The 22091-nt window shown below is 40.2% G+C and overlaps 2 protein-coding genes across 11 annotated transcripts in view; one reads left to right on the plus strand and one right to left on the minus strand.

Annotated features, from left to right (window-relative positions):
• Positions 1-235: 235 nt before the first annotated feature.
• Positions 236-22091, minus strand: part of HMGN3 (high mobility group nucleosomal binding domain 3) — a 33137-nt gene continuing 11281 nt past the window's right edge. The window contains exons 2-7 of one of the 3 annotated variants that reach the window (XM_077812738.1): positions 7747-7797; positions 4664-4693; positions 3848-3895; positions 1255-1368; positions 1035-1134; positions 236-725 (exon numbers count right to left, since the gene is read on the minus strand). In XM_077812738.1, the coding sequence (XP_077668864.1) occupies positions 712-725; positions 1035-1134; positions 1255-1368; positions 3848-3895; positions 4664-4693; positions 7747-7797 (357 nt within the window). In that variant the 3' untranslated portion in view covers positions 236-711. Of the gene's footprint in view, positions 1135-1254; positions 1369-3847; positions 3896-4663; positions 4694-7746; positions 7798-22091 lie in introns of all 3 variants that reach the window. The other 2 variants (XM_077812739.1, XM_077812737.1) reach the window with 2 other exon arrangements.
• LOC144262661 (uncharacterized) overlaps positions 8768-22091 on the plus strand; it is a 57909-nt gene continuing 44585 nt past the window's right edge. For 6 of the 8 annotated variants that reach the window (XM_077812734.1, XM_077812730.1, XM_077812733.1 and 3 more), the window contains exons 1-2: positions 8768-13454; positions 14836-15125. In XM_077812734.1, the coding sequence (XP_077668860.1) occupies positions 10712-11875 (1164 nt within the window). In that variant the 5' untranslated portion in view covers positions 8768-10711 and the 3' untranslated portion in view covers positions 11876-13454; positions 14836-15125. Of the gene's footprint in view, positions 13455-14835; positions 15433-22091 lie in introns of those variants that run through there. The other 2 variants (XM_077812735.1, XM_077812728.1) reach the window with 2 other exon arrangements.

The raw sequence follows: 22091 nt of genomic DNA on the forward strand, positions 1-22091 counted from the left end.
TAAATACGAATACACTGGTTCATATTGAGAAGTCCATTAATATGTGGACCATTGAAAATCTTGACCTGTTACTCATATGTGGACATTTAAATATGTTTATTAGAGACCAGCAAAAAGCGTCAAACGTAGTGCATGCAGAACACAATAGCTGCTAAACCATTTAGTCTTCCACACAATAGTTAAAAAATGAGTCAGGCATTCCTCAAATTTAGAGAAAACATTAGGAGGCTGTAGATTTGCAGGCAAGGAGACCTTTTATTTTAATCCATTAATAGAACCCAGAATAGTCAGCAGGTGGCCACATCTATCCATGTTTCATTAAAATCACATAAACCCTAAGTACAAAAGCACCACTGATTATTGCTCTAGAAAAACTGCATGAAAAATTCAAATACACACAGTAAAAACCATCACCATATGCACAAGACTTAATTTCTTAAAGCGAGTGTATGGAATGCTGATCCAATTTGACACACACCTTCCAATGCTAAGTTGATATTTATATTACTTGGCAGCAATGGGAATTTCTAAGAGCATGGTTATGAGAAGGGATATGTTCCTATACAGTTTAATATGTCAACTATCATCGTCCTAAAAAAATTAGCATTTACAAAATACTTGATAAAAATATCTTTTAAAAGTTGTCCAAGAGGTACATAAAATCAACCCAAAATTTTCATGACAATTCATTCGCTCTTGTCACCTACAGATTCAGTTCTCTGTGCCTGCGAAGGGGAAGGGGAAAAAAACAAAAAAACAACAATTACTATAAAAAGTTACTGCTCCACACATAAAAAAGCCCCCACACTAGCACCTTCTCCTTTGATGCATTATTTGCAATGGCTCAATTTCAAACTATTTTAGTATTATGTTTACAGACACAACAGGTACACACACACTTGTCTTCATTTATTGATCCCTGCTTTTCAAAAGCCATAGAAGCCTTACCTGCCAGCTTCCATTGTTCATAATGAAAAGCACCACACTACTATCTGTTTCTATTCACTGCACACATGCAGAATGCTCTACCGTACCCTTAACTTTCACTGTTTCAATCTGCCCTTTTACTGACAGTGTGCTGGGTGGGGCACCTCTGGATGTTGAAACACTAACAGTTGAGCGAGAGATGCGAATCTGCAATAACATTATGGGCAATAAAAAGAAACATTATGAACATGCTATCAATGGCTGAAAGATTGAATAATTTTAAAAAAAATACTGCTTCAATCAGTGGGAGGTCTGTGTGGAAAGTACCTCTTCAGCTTTATTTTCACCATTTTCAGATGGTGTAGTACCTTCCTTTGCAGCTTCTTGCTTTTCATCCTTCTTCCCTTTAGCACCTTTGTTAGCCTTTGTTCCAGGTTCCTTCTGATAGAGGATCAAAAACATGGATAAAGTGTGCATTAGAAGATGTTGGATACTTGTTATGAACTATGTCTATGAACTATCTACTGTATGAGTAAGTTGTGTGTGACAAATTAGTACAAAATGTCAGCTACCTCTGTAAAGTGGATCTGGAATGCTTTTACCCACAAGTGCCCAAGCTGAGTGTTCTAAAACTCTCCTACAACTGCTGCCATCACTAGCAAAATTTAACTGAAACTCTATTGTTTCTCTTAACTTTCAGGGATTTAAAAAATTATTACACTAGTAGAATAAGAAAACAGTCCATACACTATACAAAAACGAACCAGGATGGACATAAATATCAGAACAAGTACCATCTGTTAAAGTCTTATACAGTCAAGCACATTAACTGGACCAGAACAACAGATGATGTGACGGCACAGCACTTTTGAATTCAATGGAAATGCACCAACTTACACTGGCTGAGGAACTAGCCCCCCCAATGTCTTAAGGATATCAGGCTGATTTAGTAACATCCTTATTATATCAGAGAAGAAAAATTAAGTAATTTTTGCTATTTTAGGCTTGCATGTTTCTCTTTGGAAAGAACACCCCAGATGTTAATGAACGAATATTCTAGAATTGTCACACAGGGAATTTCACCAGTCAGCAGTAACAGAAAGGCAAGAAGCTATGAACAGGAACCCAGTTGGGGGTGGGGGGAAAGTTACATTTTCATTTGGAGGTTTACATAGAAGAACAATGGGCAGAACAATGTTGTTAGACAGCAGAACAATGGGCTAAGACCTATTATTTTTGTATCTGTTCTACCGCTCCATGTGTTCTAGACCCACTTAAGAGTACCTGTTGAGACCTGGAATGCCAGCAGAGGCCTATGCTTAGCTACCCAATTTTGTAAAGTCTTTATGGGGTTACAAAGGTAAGGTTGAGGATTTGGCATTGGGTATTGAGATTAATCCTGACAGATATTTAGAAGGAGATGTTCCATGCTCCCCACTTCTCTACTCCTCCCTCCCCCCACAAAAAAGAAAGAGTCAACTATTACTGTCCAATAGTATATTAAGATCAAGCTTCCTTCCATTTATCTACATAGAAACTACTTTCTGAGTTTTAATCCTTTAGCAAGAATGTATACCTTCTAGGTAAGTCTTCACAGTTGACAGGGACAGTTAAATATTTGAGTCTGTAAAACTGCTATATGTTAGCTTTGAACACTAAAAATTACCATATCTGAAATTACTTACAACATAATGTTAATCAGAAATTTCTTATTAGTTGATCAAAAGTATAAGCTTGCTCATTTTGTGTAAGACTTGCTCAACTGTATCTAGACCAAATTTAATCCTGTGCTTAAATGTAATCAAATTATAGTTTGAGTAAACAGGTGGTTGTTTAAAAAAAAACAAAACAGCATATTAAATTAGTTCTTATCAAAGAATCAAGTCCTGGAAATATGCCTCAAATATGTCCTCTTTTGTTAAGGACACATATTGAAGCTACATTTTCATTACTTGTACTGAAAAAGATAAAACCTACCACATTCCCTTCTTTAATAAGCTCCTCCCTCCTCCTTTTTTATATAAACCTGTTCCCCCAAACTATAAATCACTTTTTGAGAGAACATGATAATCTTAACATTATTTAGTCAGTAATATCAGATATGATGGGTTTACACCCAAAATGTGCCAAGTCACAGAATTAGAAACTCATATACTAAATCTTAAGATTCTAATATTTGTCAATCAGAAATATACACTGGGGAGGGCTAAAACAGTTTCCCCCCCAACATGCTTTTTCTGGTACAACAATTGTTCTTATTTTGCATCTTCCTTGGGCCCCACTAAATCTGTTTTCTGAAGAACCTTTCTAGAACTTCTCTTAATAGTGTCAAACTACTAACCTATGTATGTACCATAGAATTTTTATTTTGACTGTATTTGGCCTAGAAAGTCAACACCACCTCATTTAGCCATATCTTTAATTCTACCTTTATTTATAATCAGCATCCTTGGCAATAGCTGCATTTTCATAAGAAAAATACGTATAAGACAAGAGCGTCTCACTAGTGGGTGGAGTACTGTCCATTTAGTCAAGCAGGGAGGGCAATGCTGAATAAACTGACACACTAGTGTGGGAACTGCTAGGTCCCAGGTTGGTAGTGGAGCCACCTTGACCAACCCTGCAAGTCCAGGAAAGGTGGGCGCCATCTCTGGGGAAGGAAAAGATGTTGCTACAGTGAATAGCTCTGCTTAGGAAGCAAGAGTTTGCGGCTGACAGAGTATGCATTGCAGGCAGACAGCAATACATTTAAATTAGGACAGAAGTGTGTGTGTCTTTGTTTTGCTTTTAAAGATAAAACATGAAAAAATGTTGATGCTTCAGAAGTTGTCCATGCACATTTGAAACAATGAAATATGCAATGCAAAAACAAAAATGCATGATTATTGGATTATAGTGATTTAAATTACAGGAATTTTACCTTTGTGGTTTTCCTTGGTTTGGGTTCAGGTTTTGGTGGAGCAGGTTTCTATAAAACATTTCCAGTTACACAATATATTAGATAATTCACCACTAGCCTCTCACCCAGACATTTCCCTTACTTCCTACTATGCGCCTCTTAAAAGACCAGAAAAGTTTCATGTTCAGATATACCTCAACTGACACCACAGACTAAGTTAGCCTGTATCTACTGGCTCACCATATGCAGGAGTGAAAGTAATTTTGGAATCATTAAGAGTTTAACAGTGAGTTTGGGGTGAACCATTAACAGAACTCACCCTCCCCTTTAGCCTATCTAATGTGACATTGCTAGAAGGTTCTTCCTCCTCTATTCCTCCTGAAGTGGGCTATTTATTAATTATTATTGTTTTTAATATATGAACACACATATATTAAGCAAATTTACTGGGAAGAAAAAGGGAGATTCCCCCCTCCTACTTGTCCTTCTACCCATATCTAACAAAGAAAAATAACCAAAAAGTATCAAATCCAGCCCTGTTACAGTGGCCCCCCGTCTTTCACAGAGGAAGTTGCATCTTCACAACCAGGATCTGTTGACCTATCAGGAGATAGAGCTTCCAGAAGTGCCAAGTCACATTTTGTATGCAACAGGCATACCAGTGAAAGAAAAGAACACAATTCTTTTTAGGAATTAATATAAACATCCTTCCCTCCAGAGAGCTTTAATGGTCTTCAGGAATAAATGAATCCAACAAAATATGACATCCTGTTTGCTTGGCATGAGAAAGCATGTGCCTAGGAAGGTATACAGCAACAGCTCTTTAGGAATACTTACAGCTGACAATCTTGCCGATCGTCTTGTGGGCTATAAAAAGGGGGAAAAAAATGTTTGTAGGCTTTCAGCAGATCATAGTCAAACCAAGGCAAAATATGTTACTCATTCATTTGATGATAACTTAAAATATACCATTAGGACAACAAAAGTCCTTACTTCCAAATACACATAAAGGGTGCCTCCTCCACTGGATTTTTTGAGTTTTAAAGAGACATAGTGAACTTCAAATCCAGTTGCTTACACACACACAAAGTTCAGAAGTTTCAGTGACGACAAATATTGACAGATTTGGGAGCAAGTGCAGTTTTATAATAACAGTGACCTATTTTATAAGTGTTTATCTCACCCTTAATGCTGTGTGAAAGGCCTATGTAAATAGGAGAGACCAACTGTCTACACAGTGGAAACAGTGAAACTGATTCTACAGAGGACTGTCAAAAGCACAAAGCAAGTGAACTGAAAATATTGAGGAGAACAGTGTTTCTTTAATCTCTTAGCTGTTACTTTTAACACTGTAAAAAGAATTTCTGACAGAAATGCAAGTTAAGTTGATGGTGTCCCTTAGTACACTGCTGATATTTAAAAGAAGTAAATTAAGGACCAGTCCTGCAGCTGATACCATGTGGTTACAGGAGACCACCTGCACAGTGCCAGTTGCAGGAGCAGAGAGTAAGCATTTGACTGTTTTTCCACTTAAAGAAAATTATTAAGGGAAAAATAAAAGATGTGAACTCCTCTCCCCCACCCACAAATAAAATTAAATGTCTCTACTTTTTTTCATAAGTCAAGTGTGGAAGATGAGAAAACTTGTTTTTAAATAATATTTCCCAGACTATCTTGTTCTCCACTCCCAGGCCCCTGAATTCATTAAAACAACAGATGAGTTCATGAAGCTGGTTACAGAGCATGACTAAAAAGAGCTCATGTATATTAAAAACTGGAATTGTGTTATAACAGGGTCAAGACAAAACCATGTAACTAGACCCTGACTCAGCTCTATTTGTACTGTTTTGATTTGGCCAAGGCTTTGTTTTGGTTAAAAGAAAAACAGATAAAATTTGGTCTATGCTACAATTTTGGAACCATGTTTATATTCAGATGTCCCTTACCTGATTTGTAACCCATCCCCCAACAAAACAGAACCTAAAGATGAACTGAAAGGCTTTAAAGAAAAAAAAAAAAAAAAACCACCAACAATATATAAAAAATACATTTCAAAGGTGACCTGAAAAACCTGTGTCAAAGGTTCTGCATTTCTCCTGCAACAGATGAGGCCATCAACACCGGAGGAGTACAGTCAGCGGTGTTCCGTGTAATGATTTTACTGTCCCTTACTAGTAAATACCTACAGGGTAAATAAAATCTTGAACACGGGTCTTGGCAGGAGGAAGGTTTTGTCCAAGAAAAAAAACAAAACAAAACTGATTTTCAGCTTCTAGTATTTATACATCTTTCTAAAATCTATACATCTCTTCTCTTAGTGATTTGGGATATCTATTTGTTGAGCACTATCAGTTTTCCCAGCACCACTGTTAAACAGTTTAAAAAGACAGCATTTCAATTAGTTTGTAAGTACAGAATTGTAGATCCCCTGTACCCCAAGTCCCAACTTAAATCTACATTTACATCCCCTGGTTCTCCAAAAAGCATTTGAACAATAGAAGGTACAGATAAGACAGCGCTCATCTAAATCACAATGATTTATTTTTTAAATATATAAAGAGGCTACAACGGCTTTGGTCATGTAGTAGAAGGTTTTACTCACTGATCTGCTTCACATAAGGGTTTGCACTAACATCAGGAGCACATTAGTTAAACACAATTCTTTAAAAATCCCTGAGTGGAGAGGGTAGGTTATTTAATTCTCTTGTCCCATTTTGCCTAGAAGCTCTGCTATCTGATTGCACCTCAGTCCTTATAGGTAACAGAAGTTACATACAGAGAGCTATAATGCCCTTGTGAACAAAGCTATCATATCTATTCTTGACTCCATGTCCACGATGGGTGTTCTTGTGTTTGAGAGAGAACAGGCTCTTTTGAAACAGTTTAGAAACCTTGCAGGCATCTGCAAGCTCCTAGTTAGAAGCTAGAAATGGTCATTCTTTATACTGGTAACCAATGGACATCAGTGATGTCTGTCAAATCTTTGGGGGCAAAGGGGGGAACCTTAGGACTGCCCTCCTTCAAAATTATTTTATTTTGAGGAAACAGTATTTCAACATGTATACAGGAGAAGAATCTGTATTGTTTTACACAAAGTAAGTCACATTAAAAGTTTAATACTTGCCTAAGGTATTCTTTTTAACCTGCCTTTGTAATAATAATATTGTATAAGATATAATAGAAACTACATAAAACTCTCAACTCTACTGATTTGTGCCATCATGTGCTTCTTTTCTTGATCTAGGAAATGTCACAGGAAGACATTGCTACTAATAATCCAAAAACCAAGACACCCTTTTCCAAAGAGCTCATTTATTCCTTCAAGGAGTTATGATTTAATATTGCTATTGTTTTGCCCCTTCCACTGCACCATTTTTTTCCTAAATGACTGAGCCTCAAGTCAGCTTCTTTGTCTTGGCTCACTAATTTTTACATTTTCCAGAGACCTATAATTTATGTTCTTATTCATGTTTTCAGTTCAAATATGCCCTTTGGAGAATGTTCATAACTTTAAAAAGAGGAAATTCACTGTTAATTCACCTGAATGTTCATTCAGTTTTTGAAATCAAAGCAGTGAACTTCCTTACTGGATTTAAAAAGAAGTGGGGGGTGGGGGGCAAGCTAAATTCCCATGGCACTAGGATTCAGGATCCTTCCCCATCAACTAACGTGCTACTGGAAAATGCCTAATATAGCAATGCATCCTCTGATTCTTCAGTACCAAAGGATTAAATTTTACCAAGTAAACCAAATCTGTGGTACATTTGCAGTTTTAACACCAGTATCATAATTCCCATAAAAACCCCTCATCATAAGTGGTTCTCTATGAAGCAACAAATACTATTTAGTCTTATAAAACTGGGAATCTCCAATTTAATAATATAAAACCACAATAGATGAAAAACAGGAGTTATACTTGCCTCTTGTTTAGTTATTTTTGCTGCATCCTTGCCCTCAGCACCCTCTGGAGACTGAAGAGAAAATATCGAATAAAGTCAGCTATTTTATTATGCATCTATAAAAAAAAGCATTGGGGTTATGACATGGATTAAAATAAAGTTACCTGTCTATATGCCACAATAACTGAATTCCCCTTGAAAAGAGATGTTTGTCAGACTTACAAGTTAAGGCTTGCAAACCAAACACTATCAAGTAAAATCATTCTAGATTTCTCAAGGAAGAAACACAGGACTGATTACCAGCAAAAAGCTGGGACTGCTACAGAGCAGCACATCAGGTAGGCAACACCTTGCATTACACAGTGACCATCCCAGCCAATTAACAAAAAACATCCACAGGTTCCAATGGGAGTACCAGCTAGTCAACAGTTGGTAGCACAATGGTTTGAAGTGAAGCCCTGAGGTTTGCTCTAACAGGGATTTTGAGAACCCCTGGGAAATTTAACTCTCCTCCTCCCACACATATACTCCACTAGTAATTAAGCAATATCAAGCCACAAAACACAAATATATTGAAATGAGTTGAAAAAGTTAAATTCAGTTTTCTTATGCCTCGGATTCAGCTTTCATTATTGTTTAACCTCCCTCATAGCCTCCATCAAAATAATTCAAGTCAAGTTTGCTCCTGCTTACTCTTACCTGTGTCATCTAAAAAGTACAGAAGGGCTTAGTCGATTTAATTATCATCCCAATTACAGTTAAATCAGGCCTCTGTTATGTCAATTATTAACTATTATGTTTATGGGCCTACACAACAGCACTTCAGGACAGGGACTCTCTCATCTTCAAAGTGTGAAGTGCCTACAATCTAAAGAGATAATCTAATGAAAAGTGACTAACAGTATTTTCAGTCAGAAAGGAAGAGGTCTATGGAAGGGGAAGAGAACACAGCTTTGAGGAGAGCATTTTTTTAAAAAAAATAAGAGCAGATGGTTCAGTTTTACATATTTTTTTCTTTGTGTTTTCTGATCAGGTACAAGAGCAGGAGTAGATAAGAATGTAGTGGAGATCAGCAGTGGAAAGGTAACCAAAATAAACTGATTTTGAGAAGGGATTTGAGAGAGTAGAACAATGTTGCTCGGAGCACAGAAGAAAACAGGCTAATTTGCTACACACAGTGTCATAAATATAAAGGGAACGGTAAACACCTTTAAAATCCCTCCTGGCCAGACGAAAAGCCCTTTCACCTGTAAAGGGTTAAGAAGCTAGGATAACCTCACTGGCACCTGACCAAAACGACCAATGAGGAGACAAGATATTTTCAAAGCTGGAGGGGGGGGAGAAACAAAGGCCTTCTCTGGCTGTGTGATGCTTTTGACAGGGAACAGAAAAGGAATGGAGTCTTAGAACTTAGTAAGTAATCTAGCTAGATATGCATTATATTCTGTTTTGTTTAAATGGCTGATAAAATAGCTGTGCTGAATGGAATGTATATTCCTGTTTTGTGTCTTTTTGTAACTTAAGGTTTTGCCTAGAGGGATTCTCTGTGTTTTGAATCTGATTACCCTGTAAGGTATTTACCATCCTGATTTTACAGAGGTTTTACTTTTTTTCTTCAATTAAAATTCTTCTTTTAAGAACCTGATTGCTTTTTCATTGTTCTTAAGATCCAAGGGTTTGGGTCTGTGTTCACCTATGCAAATTGGTGAGGATTTTTATCAAAAGAAAGCCTTCCCCAGGAAAGGGGGTGTAGGGTTTGGGGAGGATTTTGGGGGGAAAGATGTTTCCAAGCAGGCTCTTTCCTGGTTATATATCTGTTAGATGCTTGGTGGTGGCAGCAATAAAGTCCAAGGGCAAAAGGTAAAATAGTTTGTACCTTGGGGAAGTTTTAACCTAAGCTGGTAAAAATAAGCTTAGGGGGTTCACATGCAGGTCCCCACATCTGTACCCTAGAATTCAGAGTGGGGAAGGAACCTTGACATTGTGGCAGAGCGGTGGGATTAACTTGAAATCATTTTGAGATCAATTTGAGAGTTTCTGAACAAGAAGCACAGATTTTAAAAAGGGAATTTTTTTTCCTTTGGGCTGCTGGAAAGCAGGTTTTCAGCTGAAAGCAGTTAGAGTTTTTTTTGTCTCTGCTTGGGGGCCAGAGCAGAGACACAAGGGAATTGTCTTTTGTGAGCTGGAGTTTTCTCTACCTAAAGGCAGTGTAGTTAACCTCCTACAGGGAAATTCACAAGTCTTCACAGACCTGAAGAAGGTTTTGTTTTTGTTTTTTTTTACCTAAGAGCAACTAGAGGGGTTTTCTGTCTATTTGCCTGGAGACAAAGGTGTTAGGTTTTGGGGGGGGGGGTTTAAGGATTTTTCTGTAGGCTGACAATCACTATCAGAGAATATAGGTATTATATTACAGCACAGCAAAATTTTAGAAGCCAAGGTTTTTTTGTTTGTTTGTTTTAATTCTAACTCTCGGGTGTAAAGTTAGTTAAAAACAGACAGGCAAACATGACAGAGCCCAAAACAGAAACAGCCAAAGAGTTTGCCCACAGGAGAGCTATGGAGGCAAAGGAAAAAGAATGGAAGCATACTGAGGAGGAAAGGAAGGCTGCCCACAGGAGAGCTATGGAGCACGGGAAAAAGAAATGGAGGCAAGGGACAAAGAACTGGAGGAGAAAGAAAAAGAGAGGAAGCATGCACTGGAGATGGAGAAGGCAAACGATCAGCAGAATATACCAACAACCCTAGCAATCCTTCTCCAGGTACCACTTCACATCCCAGGAAGTTCCCCACCTACAAGGCAGGCGATGATACTGAGGCCGCCTTAGAAAACTTCGAAAGGGCCTGCCTTGGGTACAGCATCTCTACAGACCAATACATGGTAGAGCTGAGGCCGCAGCTCAGTGGACCTTTAGCTGAGGTGGCGGCTGAAATGAATAAGGAACACATGAACCAGTATGAACTGTTTAAAACCAAGGCGAGAGTCTGAATGGGGCTAACACCCAAGCAGTCCCGTCGGCAGTTCAGAGCCCTAAGGTGGAAACCAGACATGTCATTTACCCAACATGCCTACCACATTGTGAAACATTGGCATGCCTGGGTATCAGGAGCAAGTGTTAAATCTCCAGAAGATTTGCCCTTCCTAATGCAAATGAAGCAGTTTTTAGAGGGTGTTCCTGAGGAAATAGAAAGATACATCCTAGATGGGAAGCCCAAAACTGTAATCGAGGCGGGGGAGATTGGAGCCAAATGGGTAGAGGTGGCAGAAAAGAAAAAAACTGGTCGCAGTTGGAGCGGATACCAGAAGGAACAACCTCAGACTACACCCTACTACTGGGGGCAGCCCAAGGCCCCAGCTAACCCCCAAGAAACCCTCCAGACACCTTATCGTCCCGCCACGCTGTTCTCCAGCAACCCACCTCACCCCAGTGACCCGTCAGCTAGACGATGTTTTAAATGTAATGAGCCGGAGCATGTAAAGGCCAACTGCTCCAAGAACCCCAACAGATTACAGTTCATTGCACCGGAATCACACCAGAGGTCCTCAGGCCCAGATACCTCCCAGATACCCTTGGAGCGGAGGGAAACTGTGAGTGTGGGCAGGAAGAAGGTCGCCGCGTGGAGGGACACCGGAGCACAAGTGTCAGCTATCCACGCTACCTTAGTGGACCCCAATTTAATCAACCCAGAGATCCAAGTGACAATTCAACCCTTCAAGTCCAACTCTTTCAATTTGCCTACAGCCAAGTTGCCTGTCCAGTACAAGTGCTGGTCAGGAACGTGGATTTTTGCAGTCTATGATGATTATCCCATCCCCATGCTGTTGGGGGAAGACATGGCCAATCATGTGAAGCTAACACAGCGGGTGGGAATGGTCACCCGCAGCCAGGCTAAACAAGCCGTCACACCTAGCTCTGTTCCGGAAACTTCTATCAGGACCCGGTCAGAGGTGATGGACCTGGACCCTAGGCCAGTGTCTGCAACAGCAGTAGTGGATCCAGTCCCAGAGACCCAGACAGAGCCAGTCCCGGAACCAGCAGAACAACCAGCACCGGACCTACTGCCAGCACTGAATCCAGTACTTGCAACCCCAACACCAGAGGGCCCCACCGAACCTGAACCGGCAGCAGCCAATAACCCAATAAACCAATAAGCTGGAGCCTGAACCCCAACATAGTTCCCCAGCGGAGAGCGGTTCACAGTCAACGGAAACAGCCCCATCCCCTACATCGCTTCCAGAGGGACCAAGCATAGGTCCACAATCCAATGAGGAACTGATGTCTCCAGCATCAAGGGAACAGTTCCAGACCGAACAGGAAGCAGATGAAAGCCTCCAGACAGCTTGGATGGTGGCACGGAGCAACCCACCGCCTCTCAGCTCTTCTAATCGATCCAGGTTTGTTGTACAAAGAGGACTTTTATACAACGAAACTCTGGTGGACACCAGGAAGACTGGCATCCTCAGAGACAGTTGGTAGTTCCAACTAAGTACCAGGGCAAGCTCTTGAGCTTAGCCCACAGTCATCCTAGTGGCTATGCTGGGGTGAACAGGACCAAAGACCGTTTGGGGAGGTCATTCCACTGGGAGGGAATGGGCAAGGATGTTTCTACCTATGTCTGGTCTTGTGAGGTATGCCAAAAAGTGGAAAAACCCCAAGACCAGGTCAAAGCCACTGAAGTTCCATTTCAGCGAGTAGCTGTAGATATTCTGGGTCCTTTTCCGAAAAAGACACCCAGAGGAAAGCCATACATACTGACTTTCATGGATTTTGCCACCCGATGGCCAGAAGCAGTAGCTCTAAGCAACACCAGGGCTAAAAGTGTGTGCCAGGCACTAGCAGACATTTTTGCCAGGGAAGGTTAGCCCTCCAACATCCTCAAGATGCAGGAACTAATTTCCTGGCAAGAACTATGGAAAGCCTTTGGGAAGCTCATGGGGTAAATCACTTGGTTGCCACTCCTTACCACCATCAAACAAATAGCGTGGTGGAGAAGTTTAATGGAACTTTGGGGGCCATGATACATAAATTCGTAAATGAGCACTCCAATGATTGGGACCTAGTGTTGCAGCAGTTGCTCTTTGCCTACAGAGCTGTACCACATCCCAGTTTAGGGTTTTCACCATTTGAACTTGTATATGGCCACGAGGTTAAGGGGCCATTACAGTTGGTGAAGCAGCAATGGGAGGGGTTTACACCTTCTCCAGGAACTAACATTCTGGACTTTGTAACCAACCTACAAAACACCTTCCAAACCTCTTTAGCCCTTGCTAAAGAAAACCTGAAGGATGCTCAGAAAGAGCAAAAAGCCTGGTATGATAAACATGCCAGAGAGTGTTCCTTCAAAGTAGGGGACCAGGTCATGGTCTTAAAGGCATTCCAGGCTCATTAAATGGAAGCGTCATGGGAAGGGCCTGGGAGCTGTTAATTATCTCATAGCATTCCCCACCTCAAACCAAAAGCTTAAGGTATACCATATTAATTCTCTAAAGCCCTTTTATTCCAGAGAATTAAAGGTTTGTCAGTTTACAGCCCAGGGAGGAGACGACGCTGAGCGGCCTGAAGGTGTCTACTATGAAGGGAAAAGTGCTGGTAGCGTGGAAGAGGTGAACCTCTCCATGACCCTTGGGCGTATGCAGCAACAGCAGATCCAGGAGCTGTGCACTAGCTACGCGCCGATGTTCTCAGCCACCCCAGGACTGACTGAATGGGCATACCACTCCATTGACACAGGTAATGCTCACCCAATTAGTCCAACCTTACCGGGTGTCTCCTCAAGCTAAAACTGCTATAGAACGGGAGATCCAGGATATGTTACAGATGGGTGTAATCCACCCCTCCGGCAGTGCATGGGCATCTCCAGTGGTTCTAGGTCCCAAACCAGATGGGAAGATATGTTTTTGCGTGGACTACCATAAGCTAAATGCTGTAACTCGCCCAGACAACTATCCAATGCCACACACAGATGAACTATTAGAGAAACTGGGATGGGCCCAGTTCATCTCTACCTTGGACTTAACCAAGGGGTACTGGCAGGTACCGCTAGATGAATCCGCCAAGGAAAGGTCAGCCTTCACCACACATGTCGGGTTGTATGAATTTAATGTGCTCCCTTTCGGGCTACGGAATGCACCCGCCACCTTCCAAAGACTTGTAGATGGTCTCCTAGCGGGATTAGGAGAATATGCAATCACCTACCTTGGCAATGTGGCCATATTTTCAGATTCCGGGGCAGAACACCTGGAACATCTACAAAAAGTCTTTGCGCGCATAAGGGAGGCAGGACTAACTGTTAAGGCTAAGAAGTGTCAAATAGGCCTAAACAGAGTGACTTACCTTGGACACCAGGTGGGTCAAGGAACTATCAGCCCTCTACAGGCCAAAGTGGATGATATCCAAAAGTGGCCTGTCCCAAAGTCAAAGAAACAGGTTCAATCCTTCTTAGGCTTGGCCGGTTATTACAGGCGATTTGTACCACAATACAGCCAAATCGCCGCTCCGCTGACAGACCTAACCAAAAAGAAACAGCCAAATGCCGTTCAGTAGACCGAAGAGTGTCAGAAGGCCTTTAACCAGCTTAAAGCAACACTCATGTCTGACCCTGTACTAAGGGCCCCAGACTTTGAGAAACCGTTCCTAGTAACCACAGATGTGTCCGAGCGTGGTGAGGGAGCAGTTTTAATGCAGGAAGGACCGGATCAAGAATTCCACCCTGTAGTGTTTCTCAGCAAGAAGCTGTCTGAGAGGGAAAGCAACTGGTCAGACAGTGAAAAAGAATGTTACACCATCGTCTACGCTCTGGAAAAGCTATGCCCATATGTTTGGGGACAGAGTTTCCACGTGCAAACCGACCATGCTGTGCTACAGTGGCTTCATACCGCCAAGGGAATAACAAAAAACTTATTCGGTGGAGTTTAGCTCTTCAAAATTTTTATTTTGACATCCAACACATCTCAGGAGCTTCCAATAATGTGGCTGATGCATTCTCCCATGAAAGGTTCCCAGAATCAGCTGGTTAAAATCGTCCTTGAGATGTGGAAAATATTGTTAGTCTTTATATACTTGGTAGTATATTTAGAGGTGCATGTGTCTTATTAACTCTGTTTTCTCCTAGAGCTCCAGGAAGAAATCACTGCCAGCGTTTCACCCTATCAGTGATTTGGGAGGCATGTCATAAATACAAAGGGAAGGGTAAACCACCTTTAAAATCCCTCCTGGCCAGAGGAAAAGCCCTTTCACCTGTAAAGGGTTAAGAAGCTAGGATAAACTCGCTGGCACCTGACCAAAATGACCAATGAGGAGACAAGATATTTTCAAAGCTGGAGTGGGGGAGAAACAAAGGCCTTCTCTGGTTGTATGATGCTTTTGGCCGGAAACAGAAAAGGAATGGAGTCTCAGAACTTAGTAAGTAATCTAGCTAGATATGCATTAGATTCTGTTTGTTTAAATGGCTGATAAAATAGCTGTGCTGAATGGAATGTATATTCTTGTTTTTGTGTCTTTTTGTAACTTAAGGTTTTGCCTAGAGGGATTCTCTGTGTTTTGAATCTGATTACCCTGTAAGGTATTTACCATCCTGATTTTACAGAGGTTTTACTTTTTTTCTTCAATTAAAATTCTTCTTTTAAGAACCTGATTGCTTTTTCATTGTTCTTAAGATCCAAGGGTTTGGGTCTGTGTTCACCTATGCAAATTGGTGAGGATTTTTATCAAAAGAAAGCCTTCCCCAGGAAAGGGGGTGTAGGGTTTGGGGAGGATTTTGGGGGGAAAGACGTTTCCAAGCAGGCTCTTTCCTGGTTATATATCTGTTAGATGCTTGGTGGTGGCAGCAATAAAGTCCAAGGGCAAAAGGTAAAATAGTTTGTACCTTGGAAGTTTGAACCTAAGCTGGTAAAAATAAGCATAGGGGGTTTTCATTGCAGGTCCCCACATCTGAACCCTAGAGTTCAGAGTGGGGAAGGAACCTTGACACAGAGTTACCTTCTTCTGTAACTCTGTAGGGTCACTGGACTGTGAATTGCTCATAGAAAGGGTGCTAACAATTTGTGCCCTACCAGCCGGTATGGATGGATAATGAATGTGACTTCCTAGTTGTAACATACAATCTCCCGATAGAAAGGGAAGGTGCCACAATAGCAGGTCATAAAAAAGATAACTACGGCCAGTAATTTAAATGACCGAGACTTAGCAAGAAATTAAGCAGCACTACACAGAACACAGCAAAGCAGCTAGGAAAACCCACACAATTAGACTTTTAAAATGGAGTATGCCTATTTCTCTCAGCAACTATGGCCCTCACCAACCCATGGCAGTGGGGTTCTGAGATAGTTTCAAGACTTTCAGAAAATGGATGATGCTCTCTGTAATCACAAAAACAGTTTCAGTTGCCATTCCTTGGGTGAGAGCTCAGAAGCAAAACACCACAGCATGAGCAATTTGCAGCAGATCCTCATTTACATGAAGGCTGTTTCACATAGCTCAGGCTTTAGACTAATAAACCTTTGTGTAATTGAGAATTAGGCCCATTATGTACTGTGTGGGAGATGAAGTGGGATGTCCCTTGCTCTATTTCTTATAGACTGTTACATCAGCCTTTAACCTTCTTTTTGTTAAGCTAAACAAATCTTAATAATGGGCTCTACAATCTAACAGAGAAATGTACAATACAATCTAATGGTTCGAAGTTGAAACTGGGCAAATTCAGACTTTCCGTAAGTTGTACTTTCTTAAACAGTGACAGGAATTAACCACTGGACCAATTTAACAAGGGTCATGGGGGATTTTCCATCATTGACAATTTTTAAATCCCGCTAAGAACTTTTTCTAAAAGATATGCCCTAGGCATTATTTTGGGTAAATTCGATGGTCTGTATTATATATTAGATCAGACTAGGTAATCACAATGGTCCTCTCTGGTTTTGGAAGCCATGAAATACATATATATATATTTTTTAACAGTATCACAATCCATATATTGACTTATCTTGACAAAACATTTAACTTGTATGTGTGAGGTTTTTTTAAGCTCACTCCATTTTGTCTTTATCTGACAGTGTCTTGGCAAGTAGTGTACTTCAATTAAAATAGTTTATAATCCACTTGTTACGCTAAAAGGTATAGTTTTATAAAAGTTAGAACATTTCAGGGGCCAAACAATCTAGTCTGCTTTTAGCATGGATGAGGTGAAATAGACACCAATAAACTGGTGGTGTGGAGGTGTGGTTGAGAAACAGGAGCCTCAGTGTCATAATCCCCATCCAAACCCAACTGCTCCCCAAAGCAACACAAGTTCAGAGTACCTGGCAAGAATTAAGCCAAGCAGAAGAATACAGCTTTATGCAGCATTACCTCCACAAGAGGAGGTGGACTAGTGGAGAGGAGAGAGGTTTGGGCATAAATAGACCTAACAGGTACATAATTTCCAGTGAACTACATGGCATGAGCAGCAGTTTTCTACATGGATATCCCAAGATTCACAAGACTTCCCCCCTGGAAGTCATCACAGGCTTGAAGGACTTTCTCCTGACCCCTTCCACAGAAAGCTAACATCCCTTCACTTCCCACTGTGATATCATACCACCTAAGGAACTGATTTCAAAGTAGCCAAGTTTATTAAATAACTCATCCTCTCCCACAGGTTTTTTCCATGTGGTAATGCTATGGCTCACAGTATTTAACATGACACTGTCACCTGTCAAGTTGCAGTGCATCCTTGCTATGTCTGTCTTACTTACATTGTAAACTCTTCAGAGAAGAGACCACTAGCATCACAAGCCTTGTATACCACCAAGCATACTGTTGGCACTGAATTGTTCAAAAGGCATTGCTCCAGCCTAGATAAGCTTTCTAACTGTATGGCAATTCTTCACATTACTTGCATCATCATCATCACAGTAGTACCTATAGGCCCACTGTGATAGGTGCTGTACGAGCACATAAAAAGAGGTTCTCTCTTTGGGACAGACATGAAGAATAAGGTGACAGACAACAGCAGGGGATTAAAAAAACCACCACCAAACAATGAGAGGACTATGATCAGTGTCATAAGCAATGGTCACAGCAAACCAGCTGCCTGGCCAGCAAGACTTATGCTTTCAATATTATAACTAATGGTAAATTTTAAGTCTCAGCAGACCACAGATATGTATTGTACCTTAAGTGCCATTGCAGATTCGGTGTCTGGATTATCAGTTTTGTGAGCTAACAGTTTTGTAAATTAAGCAGCAGTTAAACTTTAGACAATCAATCAGTTCCACATATTTTATATCTCTAGGTTAACCAGGATGCCTATACACACACGCCCTGTGCCCATCAGTGATGAGGAAGAGCTTTTTAAAAAGTGACAGGTTAAAAATCAGGTTTTTCTATTAACAGTGGATTATAAAACCAAGTTTATTTATTTGTATGTGCTTAATTTTTGCATTTCACTCATTTTGGAGAATGAGCTACGACCTCCTGGTTGATCTCACTTTCTAGTCCTCATACATTAGCACAATACTATGGCATTTGGGTTGCCAACGCTACAGGGGAAATCATTAAATTGAAAAAAATTAAGATAATTTTCATATTTTTAAAGAGTTATCTGACAGAAGTGGCTATAGGTTGACAAACTGACAAAACTTTAGTAATTAAAATGCTGAAATATAAACAAGATGTATCTTAAGTAAAATAGTGCAACAACATTAGCAAGGTTACTGTTTATCGGTCAAATGGCAATCAGTCAATTTAGATAGCCAAAGGGGGCTATCGTATCCCAGCAGTGCAACTTCTGCACAGATATTGATCTTTACAGGTGAATGGATTAGTTTTAGTAATGTAAGCAATATATTAAAAAGCCAACATGGAAACATAAGATATGGTAAAACTGATTAAACATCATCTTATAAAGGATGTTAACATTAAATGATGCCAAATACCAAGAGCCCGTGTGGTCAGAAATTACAGGCTTATACCCATGTGAATTTAAAAAGCACATACTGATTTCATTCTAACTACTACATTAGAAGTTAGAGGAAAAGAGGCCCTTTAGGACATTGAGTTGAAACCCCTCCCAGTACATGGATTACTCGTTAATGTATTTTTTCTAGAGTTTTATCTAGTCACATTTTAAAATTTTCCATGCAATAAGAATTTTCTCCAGACATCATTCTGGCACAGCATTTTAGGTGCAGTCTCTGAGTTCACCATCATTTCCCTGCTCCCTGATTCGGTGCCTGTTACTCCTCCCACTCCCAATCCACTTTCCCCTCCACCAAAAACCAAACAAAACATGCTTTGCAACAAAACTCAGCCATCAGCAAAAGGACATACCATTCCATATGCCTACTTCAGAATTACTGCTGTCCAGGTTTTTTCTTCCCTTTGAATATATACGTCTCAAACAGTTTTCCCCTACATCAGGGGTTCTCAAACGGGGGTCGGGAACCCTCAAGGGGTCATGAGGTTATTACATGGGGGGGGGGGTTGCGAGTTGTCAGCCTCTACCCCAAACCCCACTTTGCCTCCAGCATTTATAATGGTGTTAAATATATAAAAAAGTGTTGTTAATTTATAAGGGGGGCTGCACTCAGAAGCTTGCGATGTGAAAGGGGTCATCAGTACAAAAGTTTGAGAACCACTGCCCTACATGTATGACCTTGAGGTTTTCCCAAGCTAAAACTCAGACCAAGTTCATTGCTAGTGTCACTAAATTTAAGTCAGTGGAGGTATATGGATGGTGAGCCAAACTCACCCTAGTGTTTCTACTTCTTTAGGTCCCTTTAATTATTTCTGTCTTCACAATAGCTCTGAAATTTACAAAGTGATACTAAATTAATTAAGTGTCTTGCATGGTGACAGGTTTCAGTGGTAGCCATGTTAGTCTGTATCAGCAAAAAAAAAAAAAAAAAAAAACCAACCAACCAAGGAGTCCTTGTGGCACCTTAGAGACTAACAAATTTATTTGGGCATAAGCTTTCGTGGGCTAGAACCCACTTCATCAGATGTATGAAGTAAAAGATACAGAAGCAGGTTTGCATGAAGTGGAAATCCATCAACTTCATGAAAATACTTGTGCAGATACAGACAGACATCATCTTCCTTTCCAAATGCAAACCTGCTCCTGTACCTTTTACTTCATGCATCTGATGAAGTGGGTTCTAGCCCACGAAAGTTTATGCCCAAATAAATTTGTTAATCTCTAAGGTGCCATAAGGACTCCTCGTTTTTGGGGTTTTTTAAATTAATTAAGGTGCTGTTTACTTCCCATTTCAGATTTTTAATAAAGACATTCAATCCCATGTTATTTAAATACCAACCAACTCCTCTGACACTCTTCTCAACACCTCTGCCCCACCCTGCCCCAGTACAATACCTTATTGATCATTAAAAGGTTTTTTTGTGCTGCTTTGACCAATTTTTAGCAGATGCAACAGCGTTCATAGCCGAGCCAATCTGAATTAACTGTGCAAGTAAAACAGATACTGCATCAAATGCTTTACTAAAAGCCAGATACATATCTATTGCATTTCTTTTATCCACAAAGGACGCAATCCTGAAAAATGTTTAACATGGCAGTAACTTCATGCACATGAACAATTCCACTGAATTCACATTTGAAGCACATGAAGTTACTCATGTGCTTAAATATTTGCAGAATCAGAGCCTAATTTTTTTAAATCTCACCCAAAAACAAGAAAAAAAAATCAGGTTTTAAGGCATGTCCTTTTTTAATTAAACTTTTATCCAGCGTATTCCATTAAACTTTACTTACAGATTAGAAACATCTCAACATTAATTCTTATGAGATAGCATGGAGAGAGAGCTCCACAGTTTCCACACCTTCTTGGCCTTTTCAAAGAATATTTACAAACCTGCTAAAACTGCATAATATAGTAACTCCCTCTATCTCCTAGGCAATTATCCTTTCCCAGTTACCTAATCAATTAGAAGCTACAGAGTTATCTGCATTAAGCACATACATTCTTCACTGTAAAAGGAAATGCTTCTGAAATATTTATTCTTTAAACTATATAACATTTTGATTTTCTGAAATTACAGATAATAAAATACAATGCAAGACTTAGAAATGATGAAGGGATTTAAATTCTAAAAATATCTATTAGAAGAGGAATATATCAGTTTCTAATCCTTTATGGGGATAATGTCAACATCATGATGCGATGAAAGGGAAGAGTATACTTAAAGTTCTAATATGAAAAAGATAAAAAATCCTCCAATCATCCACCAAAGAAAGTCCTTTGGTTGTGTGCGCGCGTGTGTGCATAAACACAAACAAGAAAGAAAGAGGGGACGTATATCAAGATGACAATGAAATTTCATCAAGTCAGAAAACAAGAAAAGTCTAATTCTTTATTAAACCTAATAGATTAATGTTTGTAACGTGTAAATCCAACATCCTTCATACTCTTACAGAACATTAACTGTATTTCTTCCTCTTTTTTTAAAAAAAAAAAAAAAAATACCTCTGGTATAAATTATATTTCCATAAATCAAAAAATGAAAAAAGTGTGTGACTATTTTCCATTTAAATGTTTTCCCCATATATGTATTTAAATCTGCTTTTATTGTGTATGTATGTTCTGTAATTCCCGCTTGAAAAGATCTAGATGTTTGGCCAGCATAACTTAAGCCACATGGGCATTTAATGGGGCATTTCACAAACTCTGAATTACAACTAATGCTGTTCACCTGACTGCGCTATACAATTCTGAGTGGAACAACCAACCTATGTTTTTATCATTATAGGAATATATAGGTAAATGTTCAAAACTTCTCATTTTAATCACTTAAAAATACAATAGTTTCTTTATTCAGTAGAATGAAGGATTAAAACAGGGACCGTCAACCTTTGGCACATGGCCCGCCAGGGTAAGCCTCATGGTGGGCCGGGCTGGTTTGTTTACCTGCTGCATCTGCAGGTTCGGTCGATCACGGCTCCCACTGGCCACGATTCACCACTCCAGGCCAATGGGTGCTGCGGGAAGCAGCGGCCAACACATCCCTTGGCCCACACCACTTCCCACAGCCCCCATTGGCCTGGAGCAGCGAATTGCACCCAGTGGCAGCTGCGATCGGCCAAACGTGCAGATGTGGCAGGTAAACAAGCCGGCCCGGCCCTCCAGGGAGCTTACCCTAGCGAGCCGCATGCCAAAGGTTACCGATCCCTGAATTGAAAGCAGTTCTGTTTAAGCCTACATAAACTTGTTGCTCAGGTTTTCATTATCTTCTAGAACCAATATTTTCAGGTTTGGTGTATAAAATTAGAAACCAATTCCATATTTAGGCATCTAAAAACACAGCCTGATTTTCAGGGATACAGATCAGTTATGGGAGATGTCAGACATGCTGAGCACCTACAATAGACAACTC

Source organism: Eretmochelys imbricata, chromosome 3 (assembly GCF_965152235.1).
Source record: "Eretmochelys imbricata isolate rEreImb1 chromosome 3, rEreImb1.hap1, whole genome shotgun sequence".
In the NCBI taxonomy this organism is placed as follows: Eukaryota; Metazoa; Chordata; order Testudines; family Cheloniidae; genus Eretmochelys; species Eretmochelys imbricata.